Below are 22605 nucleotides of genomic sequence, written 5' to 3'. Positions count from 1 at the left end.
GGAGTTGGCCACAGTGCACGGCAAGGTAGATGCAAGGAACCTGGGCCCAAGGGCGTGCTGGTGGTACCCCTCCAAAGGTTGTTGTTGTTGTTTCTTCTTCTTCTTCTTCTTCACCACTTCTTTTCCACCTCTGACACATGTACTGTTGACCTAAGCGGAATTGGAATCCACAACAGCCCTGCCTGCCATCGACCTTTGAGAGAGATGGTGGGTAAATAGGGGCAAGTGACCAAAATGATCCCAAAACCAAAAAATCCCAAAGGGTTTTGTCACAATCGCCACTGTCATAATAATAGTTATAATTCATTTGGTAATAAACGTATCTTAATTCAATTTGCAATAGTTAATATTCCAGGAATGAATGAGAATATGACAGAAAAGCTATAATTAATTTTTTTTTAAGTTTATGATTTTTTACATGAATGTTAAACTATACAAAAATAATTTGTAAGCGGATGAAAAGATTCATGATTATATTGTTAACACTAAAAATAATACAATAGGTTAAAAAGTTCGGCCACCACATGAACAAGTACATAATGTGACATGTACAACACTTAGCCTAACTAATGGGAAAACTTAACTTTTGTCACCAATTTGGCCCAAACTTAGCCTAGAGGGAGAGAGTCTGGTACAGGCCCGTGCAGAGGAGGGGGGGGGGGTGCCCGAGCACCTGCCCCTTTGCCCTGTGCCCCAAAAGTGCCCTTCACAAAAATATATTAGAATGAATGAAAAATTATTTCCCACAGGCTTTTTCCATTTTCTTACCATTCAGAAATTATAATGTGGGAAATGGTGTTGCACCCTACCAGATAGTTGCCAAATACGAATAATACAAAAGAGTGAAGTGCCCAATTTCCAGCCCAAAGCACCTGCCCCTTGCAATGTCTGTGTACATTACTGGTCTGGTACAGTGCACAGCGAGGTAAACGTGAGGAGCCAGGGCTCAATGGCGTGGCGGTGGCGCCCCTCTTAAAGTTGAGCCTTATCTCCTATATTTTCACTTTCGGCCTCTGGCGCCAGTACTGTTGGTCTGAACGGTGTCCAAGTGGACTCGAAAGGAGCCCTGGCCGCCTTCGACCTGTGGGTGAGATGGTGTGTAAATCGGAGCAGGTGACCAAAATGAGTTCAAATGGAAACAAAATCTCAAGGGACCCACGGATTTTGCCGAAAATCGGCGGGTGACCGATTTGGCCTAAACTTGCCCCAGAGAGTTGGGGACAGTGGACGGCGAGGTCGACGGGAGGAGCCTGGGCCCAAGGGCGTGGCCGTGGCGCCCCTCCATTTTTTTTTTTTTTTTTTTTTTTTTAAGTACCACTCCCACGGGCTTTGTTTGAGCCCGTGCGGTGGTGTTTATGTAAGACACACCTTGTGGAGAGGAGGTGGAATAGTGTCGCTATTCAGAGGGGGATAGGGGCAGTAGACAAGAGAAGCTGCAGCTGTTAGAGCGGCGGCGGACGCTCATGTGCAGAAGAGGACTTGGTGCCACACATCAAGTCCTACGCACGTACTACGTACAAGCGATGCGTTCTGTCGCCGACTACGCAGCCCCGGCTCTCCTTACTGTGGACGCGGATGAACTCCAGAGGCTTGAGACATGCCAGAAAGAAGCGGCTAGAGCAGAGGTGGGGAACCTGCGGCCTTCCGGGCCTTCAAGTGCGGCCTTCTGCGGCCTTTGATATACATATTATTTAAAAAATTACAAGCCCACCGGCTACGCCGGGGGCCTTGGCCTGCGGCGCTGCGCGCCCTGGGCTACGCCCCTTTTTTGGAAAATAAAATATCAAAATCATATTGCTTTTTATTTCTTGTCAACATCTAGCTGTTCTCGCAAGTCCTTCGAGTTCTTCTTCTTCGAGTTCTTCTTCTTCTTCTTCGAGTTCTTCGAGTTCTTCTTCGAGTTCTTCGAGTTCTTCGAGTTCTTCTTCGAGTTCTTCTTCGAGTTCTTCTTCTTCTTCGAGTTCTTCGAGTTCTTCTTCTTCGAGTTCTTCGAGTTCTTCTTCTTTTTCGAGTTCTTCGAGTTCTTCTTTTTCGAGTTCTACTTCTTCTTCGAGTTCTACTTCTTCGAGTTCTTCGAGTTCTTCTTCTTCCTCTTCTTCGAGTTCTTCTTCGAGTTCTTCTTCTTCCTCTTCTTCTTCTTCTTCGAGTTCTTCTTCACCGTAGTTGGCGGTGTTACCGATTTACCACCAAACGCGAAGGGTCAGTTTATTTTTTACTTATATAGATATTATCTATTATTTAAAAAGTATATTATTTACTATAAAAAGGGATAGAATAATTGAAAAAAATATAATAATTTGTTCAGTGCGGCCTCTATATGGGACGATGTAATTGTAAGGTGGCCTTCATGCACAAAAAGGTTCCCACCCCTGGGTTAGAGTCATCCTGGGGGACGGGAGGGGTGGGGGGCTTTTCTCCAGTTTTTCGCTTTTGGGCCTCTGGCGCCCGTACGGTTCCTGAGCGGTGTCCAAGTGGACCCCACAGGAGCCCTGCCCCCCCCCCCACCTCGACCTGTAGGTGAGATGGTGTGTAAATCGGAGCAGTTGATCAAAATGACCCCCAAAAATCTGGGCCTCCTGGAGCAAACTTCATTTTTTTCTTCAGAGCTGGGGGACCTTTTGGTCCAGAGAAAGGCCAGATGGAAAAAGAGGGGTACACATTTGAGTGCACATGCATCCATACACGCTTGTGCGTACACACACACGCATACACACACTTCAACGAATGGACGGCTTAGAAGACGTTCTGAAGAAAATTGAAGTCTGTGGATCCCAACGCAAAGAGAAGTGCCTAGTGTTTTTGCAGGGTGGGGGGAAATTGCTCGTGGAGTAGTGGGAACGTAGGGAAAGAGGAAAAGGGGAGGGATTACTGAGGGAAATGGAAGGAAATGAGGAGGGAGTAGACTTTGCCCAGCCAGACAAGCGGAAGGTAAACAAAAGACTGAGCGAGAATCAAATGTCTAATAAAAATGTAAAGATTAGAAGTATAGAGAGGAGCAATACAGAAGAAAGTGACGAGAATATGTTCCAGGGATTTAAAGAGGGTGGGGGGGACACAACCCCCCCCCCCCCCGACTGATAAGACTAGAGGAGAGAGTTGATAAGGTGATCGAGGACTTGGAACGTAAGTTAGGTAATGTAGACTCCATTTTCCAGAGAATTGAAAGGTTGGAACAACTAGAGAAGGCTAACAGAAACTTAACTGAAGAAATAGAGGACCTAAAAAGACAGTTAGGAAATGTAAAGGAGGAGAATGAGAAATTGAAGAAGAATAGTAATGAAAATAGAGAGAAAATAGCTACAGAAGTTAAAAATTGGAGAATAACTCAAGAAGGGAATAAGGTTTCATTCACTGACATAGTCAAACAGCAATTGAAAGAACATAATGAAGACTCAGTTATTAAAGTGATGAGACAGAAAGAGAATATAGTAAGAGAATTAGCTGACAAAAAGAAATGTATAATTATATTAGGAATGGAAGAGAAACATAACCCAGATAGAACCGCAAGAATCAAGGAGGAAAATGAAAGAGTAAGCAGTTTATTAAAATTAGTCCAGGAGGATGAACCAGAAATTATAAAGGAAATTGAGGAAAAATTCAGACTAGGAAAATATAGTACAGATAAGACCAGACCAATTAAGATTAAATTCAGGTCACAAACAACGGCAGAGAAAATTCTATCCAAGACAGGGAAACTAGCAACAAATGATCAATATAAAAAGGTATGGATAAAAAGAGAAATGAATAAGGAGGAAAGAGAGGCAGAAAAGCAGAAAAGAATTGAAGCTAAGGCAAAAAACGAGGAAAGAACGGAGTCAGAGAAAGAGAGATTCTATTGGAGAGTAGTGAACATGAAAATAAAGCAGTTCGACATACTAAAGAAAAACATAAGGGAAACAGAGAACACAATGGAAGTGGCAGAAAACTAAGAGTGTCCTTACACAAATATAGATGGATTGATAACAGGATTGAATGAACTGAATGATTATTTGAAAGAAAAAGAACCGGACATAATGGGAATTGTAGAAACAAAATTAAAAGGCCCACTACCACCCAACAGTGTAGGACATGATACATACAATTATTGGATTAGAAACAGAGAGAAAAAACAAGGGGGTGGAGTTATGTTCCTGACTAAGAAGGATATAAACGTGAAAGGTGTCATATATGGAAAGAATACAGTAGAGATGATTATGATAGAAGTGGAAGACCGAGATAAGAAGAGCAGAAAATTTGTGATCAATTATGTGCCTCCGAAAACAGCCTCATGGGAGGAGAGTGAACATAAAAGTATGTTAGAGGACACAAAGATAGCATTAACTAAAATAATGGAAGACGGAGGAAGAATAGTTATGATGGGCGACTTTAATTGCAAAGAAATCTGCTGGGAAGAAATGACAGTAAAGAGTGGTGATGACTCATGGGGAAATGCTCTACTTGAGATGATTACTAACCATTCAATGACACAATGGATACAAGAGAACACTAGGTATAGAAATGAAGAAGAACCATCGAGGCTAGACTTAATAATTACATCTGAACCTAGAATAGTGGACAAGATTGAATATAAAACACCAATAGGTAAAAGTGACCACATATTGATTGAACTGGAACTTAATGAAGAAAAATATATGAAAAGAAATGAACAATATAGAAAAGGAAGAATGATGTATGAAAAAACAAACTTTGATAAAATAAGAGAATTCTTCCAACAAGAAAACAGGGAAGAAATATACAAAGAAGAAACATCAGTGGAAGAGAAATGGAATATTTTGACAAAAATTTACAAAAAAGGAGTGGAAAAGTATGTCCCAAGACAAAAACAAGAAAAAGAATATGTAAAATGCTGGTACAACAAAAGTTGTAGGGAGTTAAAAGACAAAAGAGACAAAGCCTGGACCAGATGGAAAAAAGACAGAAGACCTGAAAAATGGAAAATATATACTGGTTATAGAAATGAATATGTACAAAAGTGCAGAGAGGAAAAAAGAAAATATGAAAAAGATGTTATAGAAAAGTGTAAAGATCAACCAAAACTATTCTACAGATTTGTAAACAATAAACTGAAAAACAAACAAGACTTGGAGAAATTAAGACAAGGAGGAGTTGAATACACTGAGGAAATAGAAATGGCAGAAATTATGAACAAACATTTTAAATCAGTGTTTACAAGGGAAAATATACAACCTGAAGAGATTGAGTGGAAGGAAAAAGTCCCCCCTATGGAAGAAATAGAAGTAACAAAGAATGAAATATTGACACACTTGGGTAATTTTGATGTCAGAAAATCGCATGGGCCAGATGAAATAGCAAACTGGATTCTGAAAGAATGCAGGAATGAACTGGCAGACAAAATACATAGCATAATAAGCAGTTCCTTAAAAGAAGGAAAAGTTCCAGAAGATTGGAAAAAAGCAAATATAGTACCTATATATAAAGGAGGAAATAAAGAAGAACCTACCAACTATAGACCAGTCTCTCTAACAAGTACAATAGCAAAAATATGTGAAAGAATTATCAAAAGTAGATGGGTAAAATACTTGGAAAAAAACAACGTACTAAATCCAAGGCAATTTGGATTCAGACAAGGACGATCATGCGTCACCAATTTAATATGTTTCTATTCAAGGCTAATAGATATAATACAAGAAAGAGATGGATGGGCTGATTGTGCATTTCTAGACCTAAAAAAAGCTTTTGACAAAGTACCACATAAGAAGCCTGCTTAAGAAATTAGAATATGAAGGAGGAATACAAGGTAAATTGCTAAATTGGATGGAAGACTTTTTGCAAGAAAGAAAAATGAGAGTAGTGATAAGAGATCAGCACTCAAAATGGAATGAAGTAATAAGCGGTGTCCCGCAGGGAACAGTTCTGGCCCCAATAATGTTTGCTATATATATTAATGATATGGATGAAGGAATTGAAAGCTATATGAGCTTCTTTGCAGATGATGCAAAACTACTGAAAAGAATGAAAACTGAAGAAGATTGTGAATCACTACAGAGAGATCTAAATAAAGTACAGGAATGGAGTAGGAAGTGGGAGATGGAGTTCAATACAAAAAAGTGTAGTATAATGGAATTTGGAAAAAGCAAAAACAGAATAACAGGATCATATAATTTGGGAGAAGAAGGAATAAAAAGAGTAGAAAATGAGAAGGACCTGGGAGTCATTGTTATGAATAATATGTCACCTGAGAAACATATAAATAAGATTTTTGGAGAAACCTATAATTTAATAAGAACAATCAAAGTGGCATTTACATACCTGGATGAAGAAATGGTGAGGAAAATCCTAATCACCCTGATAAGACCAAGATTGGAATATGCAGCAACGATATGGTCACCAAGTACAAAAAAATGTATAAAAAAACTTGAAAGAATACAAAGAGCAATTACAAAATTGGCACCAACACTCTCAAAACTATCATATGAAGAGAGACTACAAAAACTTAAACTACAGACACTAGAGCAAAGAAGAGAGAGAGGAGATTTGATAGCTATTTACAGAATCATGAAAGGCATAGAAATTACTGATAGAGAGAATCTGATAAAATGGGATGACAGAAATACAAGAGGACACGGAAAGAAAATAAAAAAAGACAGCTATAGAAGAGATTTGAAAAAGAACAGCTTTCCTCACAGAGCAATAGACAGTTGGAACAAGTTAGATGAGAAAGTGGTGTGTGCAAAAACAATACACGAATTTAAAAATAGTTTAGATAAAATGAGATATGAAGACGGGACCCCACGAGCATAGCTCCCCTTCCCGTAAAATACAACTAGGTAAATACAACTAGGTAAATACACACACCTACACACACACACACGCACACACACACACACCTACACACACACACCTACACACACACACACACAGCTTTCCCCACAGAGTTATAGACGTTTGGAACAAGTTAGATGAAAAAGTGGTGTGTGCAAAAACAATACACAAATTTAAAAACAGACTAGTTAAAATGATATTCGAGGACGGGATTCCACGAGCATAGCTCCCCTTCCCGTAAAATACAACTAGGTAAATACACACACATGGACTTCCTGATGTAGTAGTACTGTGCTCGCTTGTTAACTCAGAGGTATGAATTCGGTCTACACCCAAGGCTGAAAAAAATGGTCTTGGATCACGTGTTGGAGTCGTGATCAACAGCTATTTCCCTCCTGGAGAGAGCTCAGAGCCTATATATAACCGATCTATGGGTAATGCTGTGACCTTAAACGCACACACACCTCCAACTCCCCGCCCACGAGAGTTGGAGTAACAACCCGCAGCGCAGTGATACTGAAATTGTTTCAGCCCTGAGCGGGATTCGAACCCGGACCGCCGTAGTGGCAGCCGGGAACTCTACCAACTGTGCCACGATTTGTGTGTGCATGCGTGCGTGTGTATTTACCTAGTATCTTACGGGATGGTATGTGGGTGGGTGTTTTACCCATAGGTCGAGCCAAATATGAGCTTTGGGCTCTCATCCATGAGGGTAACAATTGTCTATCACGAGCTCAACACGTGATCCAAGACCGTGCTCAATCACATAGATCGGAAAATACGAGATCCGAGTTCACAATCGGTAGATTGATAGCTGGTGGTCACAAGTCAAGCACGTTATCCAAGAGCATAGTGAAACACGCACGCGCGTGCAGACATACATGTACACGTGCACACAAACTTGTACATGACTCGGTGGCGCGGTTGATAGAGTACTGGATGCCAATACGGAGGTGCGGCAGTACCTGGTTTGAATCCTGCCCATGGCCGAAATTATTTGGGTATCGCTGCGCTTCGGGTCGTTACTCCGACTCTCGTGGGCGGGGAGTTGTGTATGTGTAAGGTCATAGCATTACCCATAGATCGGTCATACGAGCTCTGAGCTCTCTTCCGGGAGGAAAATAGCTGTCGATCACGAGTCCAACACGCGATCCAAAGACCAAGGTGAATACACACACACACACAAGCACACATCCAACGCTGTCTTGTCCTACACAGGTTCACAGATTACAATAGAAACACATGTTGGTGTCTAGCCATTGTATGGAAGCAGCATTATATGGTGCTGTGTCCCATCCCTTACTTCCCATTTGTCTTTACAGTGTAAATCATCTAGAATGAGCATCTTTGCATAGAAAGGATGTCGGAAAACAGGAGGCAAATTATCATGAAGCTATTGCGAGAAGGATAATTATATAATTCAATTTTACACTCGATACTCTCATTGCGATACATTCAATACATTTTTTTAACTAAACATCTGATTTTTTTATTAGTTACTCTGAATAATTAAAAAATGCTGCAAAATTCAGGTTTCATAAATAAAAAAGATAGAAATTATTTCATTTTTACTGTGCAAAGTAAAAAGCATGATGTTTACTTTCAAATGAAAAAAAAAAAAAAATGAAAAAAAAAAGCCATAAAGAAAAACCGAAGATATTACAACAGAAAAAAAAACTTTACAGGACAGGGGGATTTAAATTTTCGCGACCATTTGATGGTTGCGATGTATAGCAAATCTTCAATTTCCTCTTTGCTGATGAGGTGTGAGGATGAGTGGTGTGGCGTGGCAAGTAAAATGCTTGCGGAGTGTTGGGTGCAGCTTTGCTGCTTTTCTCCTCTTTCTTTTTCCTTCTTGTTTCTATGTCAGGTACTTATGGGCCCTCTGTATATTCTGCCGCTTCACTCTCTTGTTTCTTTCCCATGATCACAGCAACAATACAGGGTGAGGAATCAAAATTGTTGCATACGGTGAGAACGCCAGGAGCGACGTCACCTTTCCTTTGACCTTTTCAAGAGTACTGGTTCCCTATCCGCTGTCTTTGTGGGGTATGCTGGTGGGAGTAGTTGCCAAATATCTCCATAAACACAATTCTGTAGCAAAAAAACAAATAGCTATAGAAATATTGACGCCATTTCAATATACAGAATTTTTTATGGAATGGGTTGCCAGAGGTTGCCAATATTTTATCTATTTTATTCTGTATAACAATAGAAACGAAATACAGTTGTATAACTTTGTATGAGATTTTTTTTTATGTTTACCTAAAATTCGCTCATGTACCAGAATTTTGGAAGAGCAGTAATATCTTTCCAAGATCATACTTTCATTAATGCGAAAACGCGCGCGCGCGTGTGTACGTGGGTGTATGCGTGGTTGCGTGCATAGACACACACACACACACACACACACACTCGGTGGGGCAGTGGTAGAGTTCCCGACTGCCACTGCGGCGGTCCAGACTCGAATCCCGCCCAGGGCTGAAATAATTTTAGTATCACTGCGCTGCGAGTCGTTACTCCAGCTCTCGTGGGCGGGGAGTTCAGGGTGTGTGTGCGTGTAAGGTCACAGCATTACCCATAGATCTGTCATATATGAGCTCTGAGCTTTCTTCCAGGAGGGAAATAGCTGTCGACCACGAGTCAAAACGTGATCAAAGAACATGGTGAATCACACACACACACACACACACACACACACACACACACACACACACACACACACACACACACACACACACACACACACACACACACACACACACACACACACTTAAACGAACGGACGGCATAGACGAAGTACTGAAGGAATAGTGAAATGTCGTGGATCACAATGCAAAGGAAGTACCGATTGTTTTTTACAGGGTGGGGGGAAATTGCTCGTGGTGTAGGGAAAGTAAGGAAAAAGGAGAAGGGGAGGGATTACTGAGGGAAATGGAAGGAAATGAGGAAGGTGAGGACTTGGCCCAGGCAGGCAGACGAAATCTAAACAAAAGAGGTCCGGACCAATTTATCGATGATGAAATGTCTAATAAAAATGTAAAGATTAGAAGTATAGATAAGAGCAATATAGTAGAAAGTGATGAGAATATTTTCCAGGGATTTAAAGAGGGTGGGGGGGACACAACACACACACACACACACACACACACACACACCCCCGACTGACAAGACTAGAAGAGAAGGTCGATAAGATGATCGAGGACTTGGAGCGTAGGTTCGGTCATGTTAACAACATTATACGGAGAGTTGAAAAATTGGAAGAACTAGAGAAGGCGAACAAAAACTTAACTAAGGAAATTGAAGAATTAAAAAAACAGTTAAAAGAAGTAAAAGATGAGAATAAAGTCTTAAAGGAGAATAATAAGGAGAACAAGGAGGGTTGGAAAAAAATCATGAAAATAGCAAAGTTGCATTCACTGACATAATCAGACAGCAAATGAATGAACAAACTTCAGTTATTAAAGTGATGAGACAGAAGGAGAATATAGTAAGAGACTTAGCAGACAGAAAGAAATGTATAATTATATTAGGAATGGAAGAGAAACATAACCCAGATAGAACCACAAGAATCATAGAGGAAAATGAAGCAGTAAGAAATTTACTAGAATTAGTTCAGAAAGATGAACCAGAAATAATGAAACAAATCGAAGAGGAATTCAGGCTCGGGAAATATAGTACAGTTAAGACCAGACCAATTAAGATTAAATTCAGGTCACAAACTACGGCTGAGAATATCTTATCCAAAACAGGGAAACTAGCAACAAGTGAACAATACAAAAAGGTATGTATAAATATGGAAATGAATAAAGAGGAAAGAGAGGAAGAAAAACAGAAAAGACTTGAAGCAAAGGAAAAAAACGAGATAAGAATGGAGTCAGAAAAAGAGAGATTCTATTGGAGAGTAGTGAATATGAAACTAAAGAAAGTCGACATACAAGAGAAAAACAAAAGGGAAACAGAGAACACAATGGAAGTGACAGAAAACTAAGAGTGTCTTACACAAATATAGATGGATTAATAACAGGATTGAATGAGCTGAATGATAATTTGAAAGAAAAAGAACCAGACATAATGGGAATTGTAGAAACAAAATTAAAAGGTCCACTACCACCCAACAGTGTAGGACATGATGCATATAATTATTGGATTAGAAACAGAGTGAAAAAGGAAGGGGGTGGAGTTATGTTCCTGACTAAGAAGGATATAAACGTGAAGTGTGTCACATATGGAAAGAATACAGTAGAGATGATAATGATGGAAGTAGAAGACAGAGATAAGAAGAGCAGAAAGTTTGTGATAAATTATGTGCCCCCAAAAACAGCCTCATGGGAAGAGAGTGAACATAAAAGTATGTTAGAGGACACAAAGATAACATTAAACAAGATAATGGAAGAGGGAGTAAAAATAGTTATGATGGGCGACTTTAATTGCAAAGAAATCTGCTGGGAAGAAATGACAGTAAAGGGTGGAGACGGCTCATGGGGAAACGCTCTACTTGAGATGGTTACTGACCATACAATGACACAATGGATACAGGAGAACACTGGGTATAGAAATGAAGCCATCGAGACTAGACCTAGTAATTATATCCGAACCTAGAATAGTGGACAAAATTGAATATAAAACACCAATAAGTAAAAGTGACCACATATTGATTGAACTGGAACTTAATGAAGAAAAATATATGAAAAGAAATGAACAATATAGAAAAGGAAGAATGATGTATGAAAAAACAAACTTTGATAAAATAAGAGAATTCTTTCAAAAGGAAAACTGGGAAGAAATATACAAAGAAGAAACAACAGTAGAAGAGAAATGGAATATTTTGACAAAAAATTACAAAAAAGGAGTGGAAAAGTATGTCCCAAGACAAAAACAAGAAAAAGAATATGTAAAAAGCTGGTACAACAAAAGCTGTAGGGAGTTAAAAGACAAAAGAGACAAAGCCTGGACCAGATGGAAAAAAGACAGAAGACCTGAAAAATGGAAAATATATACCTGTTATAGAAATGAATATGTACAAATGTGCAGAGAGGAAAAGAGAAAATTAGAAAAAGATATCATAGAAAAGTGTAGAGATCAACCAAATCTACTCTACAGATTTGTAAACAATAAACTGAAAAACAAACAAGACTTGGAGAAATTAAGACAAGAGGGAGTTGAATACACTGAGGAAATGGAAATGGCGGAAATTATGAACAAACATTTTAAATCAGTGTTTACAAGGGAGAACATACAACCTGAAGAGAACGAAATGGAAAGAGAAAGTCCCCCCTATGGAAGAAATAGAAGTAACAAAGAATGAAATATTGACACACTTGAGTAATCTTGATGTCAGAAAATCGCATGGACCAGATGAAATAGCAAACTGGATACTGAAAGAATGCAGGAATGAACTGGCAGACAAAATACATAGCATACTAAACAGTTCCTTGAAAGAAGGAAAAGTTCCAGAAGATTGGAAAAAAGCAAATATAGTACCTATATATAAAGGAGGAAATAAAGAAGAACTTACAAACTATAGACCAGTCCTCTCTAACAAGCACAATAGCAAAAATTTGTGAACGAATTATCAAAAGTAGATGGGTAAAATATTTAGAAAAAAAAAAAACAAAGTGTTAAATCAAAGGCAATTTGGATTCAGACAAGGACGATCATGCGTCACCAATTTAATATGTTTTCTATTCAAGGCTAATAGATATAATACAAGAAAGAGATGGATGGGCGGACTGTGCATTTTTAGATCTAAAGAAAGCTTTTGACAAAGTACCACATAAGAAGTTGCTTAAGAAATTAGAAACTGAAGGAGGAATACAGGGCAAACTACTAAATTGGATGGAGGACTTTTTGCAAGAAAGAAAAATGAGAGTAGTGATAAGAAACCAGCACTCAAAATGGGATGAAGTAATAAGCGGTGTTCCGCAGGGAACAGTTTTGGCCCCAATAATGTTTGCTATATATATTAATGATATGGATGAAGGAATTGAAAGCTATATGAGCTTCTTTGCAGATGATGCAAAACTACTGAAAAGAGTGAAAACTGAAGAAGATTGTGAATCACTACAGAGAGACCTAAATATAGTACAGGAATGGAGTAGGAAGTGGGAGATGGAGTTCAATACAAAAAAGTGTAGTATAATGGAATTTGGAAAAAGCAAAAACAGAATAACAGGAGCATATAAATTGGGAGAAGAAGGAATAAAAAAAAGTAGAAAATGAGAAGGACCTGGGAGTCATTGTTATGAATAATATGTCACCTGAGCAACATATAAATAAGATTTTTGGAGAAAATTATAATTCAATATGAACAATTAAAGTTGCATTTACATACCTGGATGAAGAAATGGTGAAGAAAATTCTAATCGCCCTGATAAGACCAAGATTGGAATATGCAGCAACGATTTGGTCACCAAGTACAAAAAAATGTATAAAAAAACTTGAAAGAATACAAAGAGCAATTACAAAACTGGCACCAACGCTCTCAAAACTACCATATGAAGAGAGACTAGAAAAACTTGAACTACAGACACTAGAGCAAAGAAGAGAGAGAGGAGATTTGATAGCTATTTACAGAATCATGAAAGGCATAGAAATTACTGATAGAGAGAATCTGATAAAATGGAATGACAGAAATACAAGAGGACACGGAAAGAAAATAAAAAAAGACAGCTATAGAAGAGATTTGAAAAAGAACAGCTTTCCTCACAGAGTAATAGACAGTTGGAACAAGTTAGATGAGAAAGTGGTGTGTGCAAAAACAATACATGAATTTAAAAATAGTTTAGATAAAATGAGATATGAAGACGGGACCCCACGAGCATAGCTCCCCTTCCCGTAAAATACAACTAGGTAAATACACACACACACCTCGTGGCGCTGTGGTTAGAGTTCTCACCTGCCACTACGTCGGTCCGGGTTCGACTCCCGCCCAGGGCTGAAATTTCAGTATTGCTGCGCTGCGGGGTGTTACTCCAACTCTCGTGGGCGGGGAGTTGGGTGTGTGTGTGCGTGTAAGGTCACAGTATTACCCATAGATCGGTCATACGAGTTCTGAGCTCTCATCCGGGAGGTTAATAACTGTTGATCACGAGTCCAACACGTGATTCAAGACCATAGTTAATCACACACACACACACTGATGAGGTGTGCGCGTTATTGGTTGCGCAAGGTCCAAAACGGTCATTAATAGTTTTCTTTTTTACCTCAAGTAATAGTTACTAGCTACTCTGTCAGTGTATTGGATTCCTTTTACAAAGATTTATTCATTTTATTTTTCGTTTTGTTTTATTTCATTTATTCATTACTTAACTTATCTATCAATTAATCTATCAATTGATTGATTAATCCATTCATTTTCATTTATTTGTTTACATTCTTATTTCTAACTTTATTCTAATGTTAATTTGTACAAATCCGTTGATGAGACTTTACTATCCGAATTTGTAATTTGTTATGCCGAGGCCAGCGCCAAAGGGGAGAACAAACGTTCGGACAAGGTTGAATTGGTTCCCCGCGACGGCGCGTAAGTCAGTTCACTTGATTGTGTGGTTGACAACAAGTAGGAACTAAGAAATCGTCGGCTTTGTCTTCGTTCTTTCGACAAGGGTGAGTAGTTTGTACAAAGCGAACAATCCATCGTTTGTTACCCCGAGTTTTACCAAATGGGAAACCCGCAGCCCAGAAATGGCCGGCAATGATCCTCAGGAATTTTCACAGCGTTCTCTGGGAAGAAAATTTGGAATGTGCCTGATGTATTTTAATGTGGGATATTTCTATGTGCCTGATTGAAAGTGGTTAGGGTAAGAGCATAGTCGCCCGTTGTCCGCTCTCAATGTGTAAAAAAATATAAGAAATTCAGTTGGATGATAGATATCTTGGTCCAAATCAGGAGACCGTATCAGACCTCCAAATAAAGGTCGGGAGATTGGCGGGTTTTGAAAATGAGGCATTTTTTCAGATGTGCACATCTACGCGATATAGCATTGGAAAATCAAATGATAATCGTGTAAGTTATACCTTAATGTGATATACGATAACAGATAAAGTTTCTATGGACGATGCATAAACGATTGGAGTCGCGGCAACTCTCGAGACGCCATATTTGTTTTAATAGATTCGGAGGTCGAAGATTACGACCCTGGTTATCTGTAGAATTACAGGTACCCACCATCTTTTTTTTTTTTTTTTTTTTTTGTGGGGGGGTGTCTAGCGCCTCACGGCCAAGTAATCAAAATCGAATGACCCTATATGGCTCATGGAACTTAACTTTAGAATTTTCTAATCCCGTGGTGTCTAACTAGGATGCATAACCGGTAAAACTTCATTCTAAAAATCTTAAGCTATATCTGCTCACCTCAACATTTTGCTGAAAGTGGTCAACCCAGTTCCGATATTGGTGTACTAAAGTGGTTTTAATTATCTTATTTAGAGCTACACGAAAAAATTCCCCTCCCCTTTTGCAGACGGGGAATAGTACTTTTGACGTATAGAATTGGGGTTAACTATTACAGAAGGTTTAAGGCTTAACCTAATTCATGGAGGATTGAGCTTGCCTTTTTGTTCATGGTGTATCATGCAGCCATTTTTTTTAAATTGAATAGCTATTGTGGCAGTTACAAAACCGTTAATCTTAACGACTTAACGTCTGTTAAATATTGCTTGTTTTGTGTTCTCGGTAAGATTACAATTATGGAGTTTACATCGGAACGCTTGTGCAGAGAATGTTCACTGAATAGTTGAATTGTTTTTGGCGAAATGCATAAGTAGGCAATGTTTTGGCGAAAAGTCGTTAACGTTAACGGTTTTGTGGACGTCGTGAGGACTTCAAGCCAAACGTAAATAGTCACGTGTTTAGTTTCAGCTGGCGCATCGACAGGGGTACTAAACGAAGTCCCCATCCCCAGTTCTTTCTTTTGTACTTTTAAACCAATTACGTCTAACAACTAACGTTAGTGCTAAACTTGGTTGTGAATAGCTAGTTTGTGAATTTGTTTATTCATTAGATAATGGGTATTAATTGTGCACAACTACGCGATATAGCATTAGGAAATAAAATATCATTTTCAAATTAGAAGGCATGAGCATAACATGAGATCTTGGCGGAAATTACAAAAAACAAAACAAAACAAAATAATCCTACAAGCAAATTTACTAACGAAGCCGCTAGTATACGGTCCAGACGCCTTGTCTGTCCAGTCCAGTCGTTGTCAGTTAGACGATGGCTTTCACGTTGTGTACCGGGTGTTCTCCAACTCCAGGTGACGTTAATAAGCGCTTTTACAAAGACTATAGGGCTTCCTTGGACTGATAGAGCACGGGGTTCTGCCGTCATGTTAATTGCCCAAGGTATAATGATAATCGGGCCGTCAGTATCTAACGACGACGACGACCTGGATAATCTTTAGAGTTAGAGGTATCGAATTACTAAATATAGGTTTAGGTTAGGTGTGTAGGAAGGAAGGTCGGGTAGGTGGGCGGGTGGGTGTGAAGCAAGGACGGTGGTTGGTTGGTTGGCTGTGAAGGTAGGTAGGTAGGTAGGTAGGAAGGTTTGTGAAGGTAGGTAGATAGGTAAGAAGGTCGTGTGGGTGGGCGTGAAGCAAGCAAGCAAGCAAGCAAGCAAGGAAAGGTCGGGTGGGTGCGTGCGGGTGTGGGGTGAGGGTTGGGCGGGTGGATACGGGTGGGGATTGGCAGTTTCCACATGTATCGTTATTTCGGTCTAGAACAGGGGTTCTCAGCCTTGCTTGGCCCATGCACACCTTTCGCCATTTGTCAGAAATGTCATCCCCCCCCCTTTCCAAGATTTTCAAAAGGTGCATTCTGAACATGCAAATATTACTAAAAATCCTTTTTTTTCCAAATTAGTATATATACATTTAGTTTTACATGGTTTGTTTATAATAGTTTTACAAATTAAAAGCAATTTGAAAATATAACGTCACCATAGCCGATAATATTCTTACGCGAGCTATATTATCGCACGGCGTAACTTTTCTAATCCAAAGGTTAACTTGGGTCAGCACAGGTATAATTCCAGCCCAGGTGACAGGCCAGATAGGCCAAAACCTATAATTGCTTCCCTCACCCCGTAAACTTGCTGTGGTCACAATTCACCCCCAGAAAACCCAAGATTTCCACCCACCTGGGGGGTGACTTTCACTCCCTAATGAGAACCCCTGGTCTAGAACAAGGTGGCGAGAAGTTTCTCTCGGACGTTATTTCAATTGAACAGAGGGTTCAAGACTTAAGTTCAATCGATAAAGGTGCAGTGTTTCGAAAATACGCTTAACTGGTGTTTAAGTAGCATGGCCACTAAGTGACGTATTTTGTGATAATTGGGTAGTTTGTTCATTTTTCTGACCATACTTGTTACTGATTAGAAAAGTATTAGTTTGTCATCTGAACATTTGATAGCTAACGTAAACCAAAACTGTCCCACTTTTATTTTGGTAGAACTCGTGAAAGAGGTGCAATGGTAGTAAACAGGTTGATCAGTTTTAGTACATGGTGACGTGACAACTAGAGTACAGTGCGAACTTGGTTGAAATTGATTATCAGTATCCTCCCACCAAGCTGTTCATTTCTAACGTGTTTTGATTTCTTGGGTACAGCTCCAGTATATAAAAAAAGTTGTTGATTGCATTCTAGTTGTTCATACAAAACTAAAGGGTGAGTAACTTACGCCAGGAGTCGCATAACTGCTGTGGAAGCAGTCTCCTTGATCCTTTGCGCTCCTTGCACTGATGAGGTAAGTCACGGTTCGACAGACACGTGTTTAAAGTGACGTGTGAACGTGTGCACGGGGTATTTGGTTATCGAACACGTTGGTTAAACCCCAAATACCCCGTTCACACGTTCACACATCACTTTAAACACGTCTGTCGAACCGCGTTCGACGAAACCGTTAGACCGTCTAAACCCCCTCTTAGGCTGCGTTTACACCAAGCGAATCTAATAGATTCGATTCATGAAGAATCAACACGATTCATGAATAGTGTTGATTCGCCCCACTAGTTTCCATGTAACCGTTTACGCCAGGCGAATCAATGGACTCGATTCGCCTGCTGGAATAAAAGGTTACATCGAAACTATAGTGGTGAATAAACGCGATTCAGGAATCGTGTTGATTCTTTTCAAATTGAATAGATTCGATTTGCTTGATGTAAACGCAGCCTTAGAAGTGCGGTATTCGATCCCACAGCTGATCGAGCGAGATCGGCGTGCTTGCAACGACTCGCTAACGCGCATTTTGTTCAAAATTAACCCCCCCCCCCTTCACGCACAATAACGCAAAGCGTTCATAAAACAACGAAATTGAACCTCCATCAGAGAAAAGAGATTTATTCTGGAGGGGAATGTAGTATGAAACTGAGCAAACTAAGTGTAACGTACTCGGGTCTATTGATAATCCTAGATGTCTAATTTCGTGCATTTTTTCCACGCTACTCGCCCAAATGAAAATCCAACATTTACTGGAAGGGAATGTAAAGCAATTTGGTTGGCATTTCATTTCCTTGTCTTGGAGTCGTATGGTATTTGAGTTTCAGTCGATGCTCTTTGAATTGTTCGAATTTTTATTGCCTGGCCCGAAAGGTGTGGCTGTGGACGCTGGAGGACCCTTCGTCCACGAGGTCCTAAGAAGGAAAGAATAACGAATGGGACTTTGTATTGGTGTATGTGATGGGTGTGTATGGCTTGACTCTGCCACTCCCACCATGGGTTTTGTAAAATTTATTTTATACATATTTTTTCCATCCACTTGTTTATAAATTTTCCCCTCCAACCCCACAGGTAACGAAGTTGTATTGGACTCCTGCACCAGGTCCAGTGACGACCATGGTGCCTGGCAAGGCTCGCCCTCGAGGGGGCCTCCTCCTCTGCGTCTTCGTCCTTGTGCTGCTCCTCGATGGTCTGGTGGCCGGGGATCGGGTCAAAGTCAAAGACGAGAACCGGGGAAGTGAGGGAGTTAATGCTCGAAAGAGGTGGGCTATCACTGTCACCATGTTTTATGGATTTGTTTGTTTCTTAATTCTTTATTTTCTATACTTGTTTCATCTATATAACATTTCTTGAATATGCAATGATAAACATGAAATATAGTGCAATCTCGTATTATCTTCTAACCTAAAAATAAAGATGTTGCAAAGAACAAAGTTCTAAGACATGAATTGAAATCAGGGTGAGGCAAGACGGGAAAAAGGGATACCAGGGCCGTCATTTTTTTTTCTGAAAGGAAATATAGAATAGAATAAAACGCTGACAAAGTAATCTTGACTTTGTCAATATGGATAAACATGGCAAAGGAAACGTGGACTGGAAGTGAAGCTTTTATTCCTGACGTTTCGTCTATTGACTTTGAGAAAGTCGGTAGACGAAACGTCAGGAATAAACGCTTCACTTCCAGTCCTCCATGTTTCTTTTGCCGCGCCTATGCAACTTGTTCACATGGATTTTCATTTGTCAATATGGCTTTGCATGTCTATAGCTAGCAGGGACTTCGGCCATAATTTCGGCTCAAAACTATTGGTTTATCTAGTTTTAGTTCATTTACCTGTTCATTCTATTCGTAATTCTATTCTTTTTGATCTTGTATTATTTTATATCTCGTTTATTGGATTTTTCTAATTTATTCGAATCTCCGATTTTTTTTTTATTTTAGACTAGCTCGTGTTCCCGATGCTGCTGAAGGATCCTCTCGTGGTGCCTCTGATTCCTGGAAGGATCTCCCCGGGTTGCCTGAACTCTTCTCTAAGAAGGCAGAGAAATCCCCGGCAGAAGAGGCCGATGTTGAAGAGCCAAGGGACGATCCTGGTGTTCTATCGGGGATCTACAGCCGAATGAAGAACTGGATGTTTCCGAATAGTTCACAGGAAACAAGTAGGTGGACTGACAAGTTCCTTTTGGGAGTCTATGGCAAATGAAGTTTACAGAAAAAAAGTATAAATTAATAGATTAAGACGTTAATGTATATAGAAATTTTGAAATCTTGATACTGTATAGCAAAGGCATCTTCCCCTTTATTAAGGAGGTAGCCAGCTAAGGCGTGCATCCACTCGCACCTATTCCACTTCCAACACCAGTTTACTTCCTCATCTTGTCTCCTCATGAACGAAGGGTCGTTCCTATCCCCTGCCCGTGTCAGAGGAAATGCAGCAAGACACAGTAGGACCATTTAGTTTACACGGCGGGTTTCTCTCCCATTCCCCTCATAGGGCAAACAAGACTGATAAATCCCTCCGGGCTACGTCAAAATATTCAGGCACAACCATACTCCACTAGCATCTGTCCTCTGCCTTCTTCCTTCCCTTCTCAAAACCTTCCCCTTTTAATCAAAGATCCTTCCACTCCATCCATTCATCTGCTCCTCGGTCAACCCCTAAAGTTCGCTCCATCCACCTACTTTTCCACGTGTTTATTTTCTCTAATCTTCACTCGTTCTTTCCATATACCCAGACCATCCAAATAACATTTCATCAGCCCTATGTGCCAGCTCCCTACCCTTGATCTTCATCTAGTCTCGCTCTATCCAACCTTGTAACCTCCTCCATACTTCTCGGATACTTCTCGAACAGTTTTAAAGTTATCCTCTCTGCCTCTTAAATTCAGTCTCCGTCCCATAGTGTCCTAGTTTCACCCCATCATGTTCAGTTCCCGTCTCTCCGTAATTACTGGTTTAATTCTGTTTACTGTTCCCTTATATGGTACTATTTCTTCATTCACTTTCAATTTTTCTTCACGTAAGTATATCTTTCATATCTTTCTGTAGTAAGCAAGTAATTTCTCAATGGGGGTGAATTAAACTTAAATTTTCTTCGTTTCTTTCCGAATATTACGTGGCTTGTCAATTTACACCAAGGGACTCCTGCCTGGGATCCTCAATCCACTCACTAAGTCACTTCTGCTCCGACGCCACCATTTTATTCATCCAATGATCTTTAACGTTATAAATGTCTCCCCCAAGGGCGTGACTTTTCTCCCGTGTACCAATAATTTTTTCCCCTCCAATCACTGTTACATCTTAAGCAATACTGCTTACACAAGCAATCTCGATATCGAGGCGAAATGACTTAGTTTACATATTGTCACATCAACATTAAAATCTGTTCCCTAGCGGTTGTTTATATATTTCAAACGGTGAGCGAGATTATGCAACTCCTTCGCGACTCAAGTTTTCAAAACATCCTACACAATAAAATTCTCGCCACCTACCCCTCTCTACCTTACTTGTCTACCTTTATCTACCAGTCTCTTACACCTAGGTGCAATTTCTCCTTTATATAATATTTTGGCATCCGCTTCCAGATACTAATTTCTTGTGGCCCTTTCGAGTCCGTCCCCCAAAGACATTTTCTTGCTTCCCCCACTCTAAAGTTTACCTCGATCCCCACTCAATTTCCTACTACCTGTGGCCCCCAAATACTTAAAACTATCCACTTCGTCTAATATCTCTCTTAAGACTGGTTTCCATCTTGCCGCCACTCTCCCCCCCATGTAAATCTCCGCATCTTGCTTTTACCCACATTTACTTTCAACTTCCTATCGTATCCATTCCCAAACTGTAATTAACTGCTTTAGACCCTACTGTCTCCGCCACAAGCGCAGTCGTCTGTAAATTGGGTCACCTCCCACTTCTCTCCATTATTTCTAACCATCTCCAATCCACTGCCCCTCGTCCTTTCATTCACCTTCCGTACCACCACATCCATGTTACGCATTGAATTGCCATGGCAATATGACGAAGACCTGACGTAACCGCACCCTCATCTTTAACCACTCGCCCTCGTTTACAATCCTATCATAAGCTCTACTAGTCTCGTAAAAAAAAAAAAAAAAAAAAAAAAATTGCCCTTGACGAAGCTTTTTCTTAATCCTCTATCTGCAGTACCTCCCACAGTGCCTTCCTGGCTACTGTCGTTAGCCTTCTAATACACAAGCCCTTACAGTAAAAATTTGATCCACGCATCCTTTTGCCTAACCCATACTGTCTTTCCAACTACGCTCAACAAACTGATCCATCTAAAACTACATTCACACTTGTTCCCATTTCCTTTGTAAAACAACTATACAAGCATTCTTCTAGTCCTCCCTTAGACACTCGTTTAAATAACCTCGTTAGCCAATCCACTGTAACCTTACTTACCTTTTGGACACCCCGCATGACACCCATCCAACTCGGGTGCTTTCCAACCTTTGTAATTTTATCTTGTAATTCATCTTTCCCTATATCTTATTTTCCTATCCCATAATTTCCCTAGCACCTGCCATTGACACAATAAATCTCTCGCTAACCTCTTCCACATTCAACAACTCTAAGATACTATATTCATCTTTCCCTTACAGCCTTCATTTCCATTAACATCTGTCCATCTGCACATTTTAACTATTTCTCTATACCTGACTCGTACCCCTCACTCGTCCTTCCAAAATGTCTTGTTTGAAAAAAAAAAAATTGACATGCTTAATTCTATACCAGTTTTCTTTATCGTAGTCTTGTCGTACGTTTTACTTTCTATGTACCTAGTGTTTCAAGAGTCCAACTTGCAACCAATCCACGTATGCCTGCTTCTTTTCTATGAACATCATCGTCTAATCATCCCACCACTCGCTACCTTTCCTTTGATTCCCTCCCATTCTTTGTTCCAAATACCATCTCTGACTTGGTCATTTTCTCCTTGAAACAAACTCGTTCATCTTCTACTACCTCTACTCTATGCCTCGTCACCTTCAACACTTCTCAGCTTCTGGTATTCTTTTAATTTTCCTTCTCGTTCAAATTTACTCAAAGCATCTCTGCCTTCCACCCTTTTCCTCTTCCACTTATCC

General features: G+C 40.0%; 1 protein-coding gene across 1 annotated transcript in view; it reads left to right on the top strand.

Moving 5' to 3' along the window:
• The first annotated feature begins 14282 nt into the window (after positions 1-14282).
• The window catches only part of LOC143036783 (uncharacterized), a 28611-nt gene continuing 20288 nt past the window's right edge, over positions 14283-22605 (top strand). Inside the window, exons 1-3 of the mRNA XM_076204522.1 lie at positions 14283-14391; positions 18574-18764; positions 19442-19659. Coding sequence (XP_076060637.1) covers positions 18619-18764; positions 19442-19659 — 364 coding nt within the window. The 5' untranslated portion in view covers positions 14283-14391; positions 18574-18618. The remainder of the gene's footprint in view (positions 14392-18573; positions 18765-19441; positions 19660-22605) is intronic.

Source organism: Oratosquilla oratoria, chromosome 21, assembly GCF_046742065.1.
Source record: "Oratosquilla oratoria isolate Oo_2021 chromosome 21, ASM4674206v1, whole genome shotgun sequence".
In the NCBI taxonomy this organism is placed as follows: Eukaryota; Metazoa; Arthropoda; class Malacostraca; order Stomatopoda; family Squillidae; genus Oratosquilla; species Oratosquilla oratoria.
Note: the sequence above shows the minus strand (reverse complement) of the source record. Positions and strands in the feature narration are given on the sequence as shown.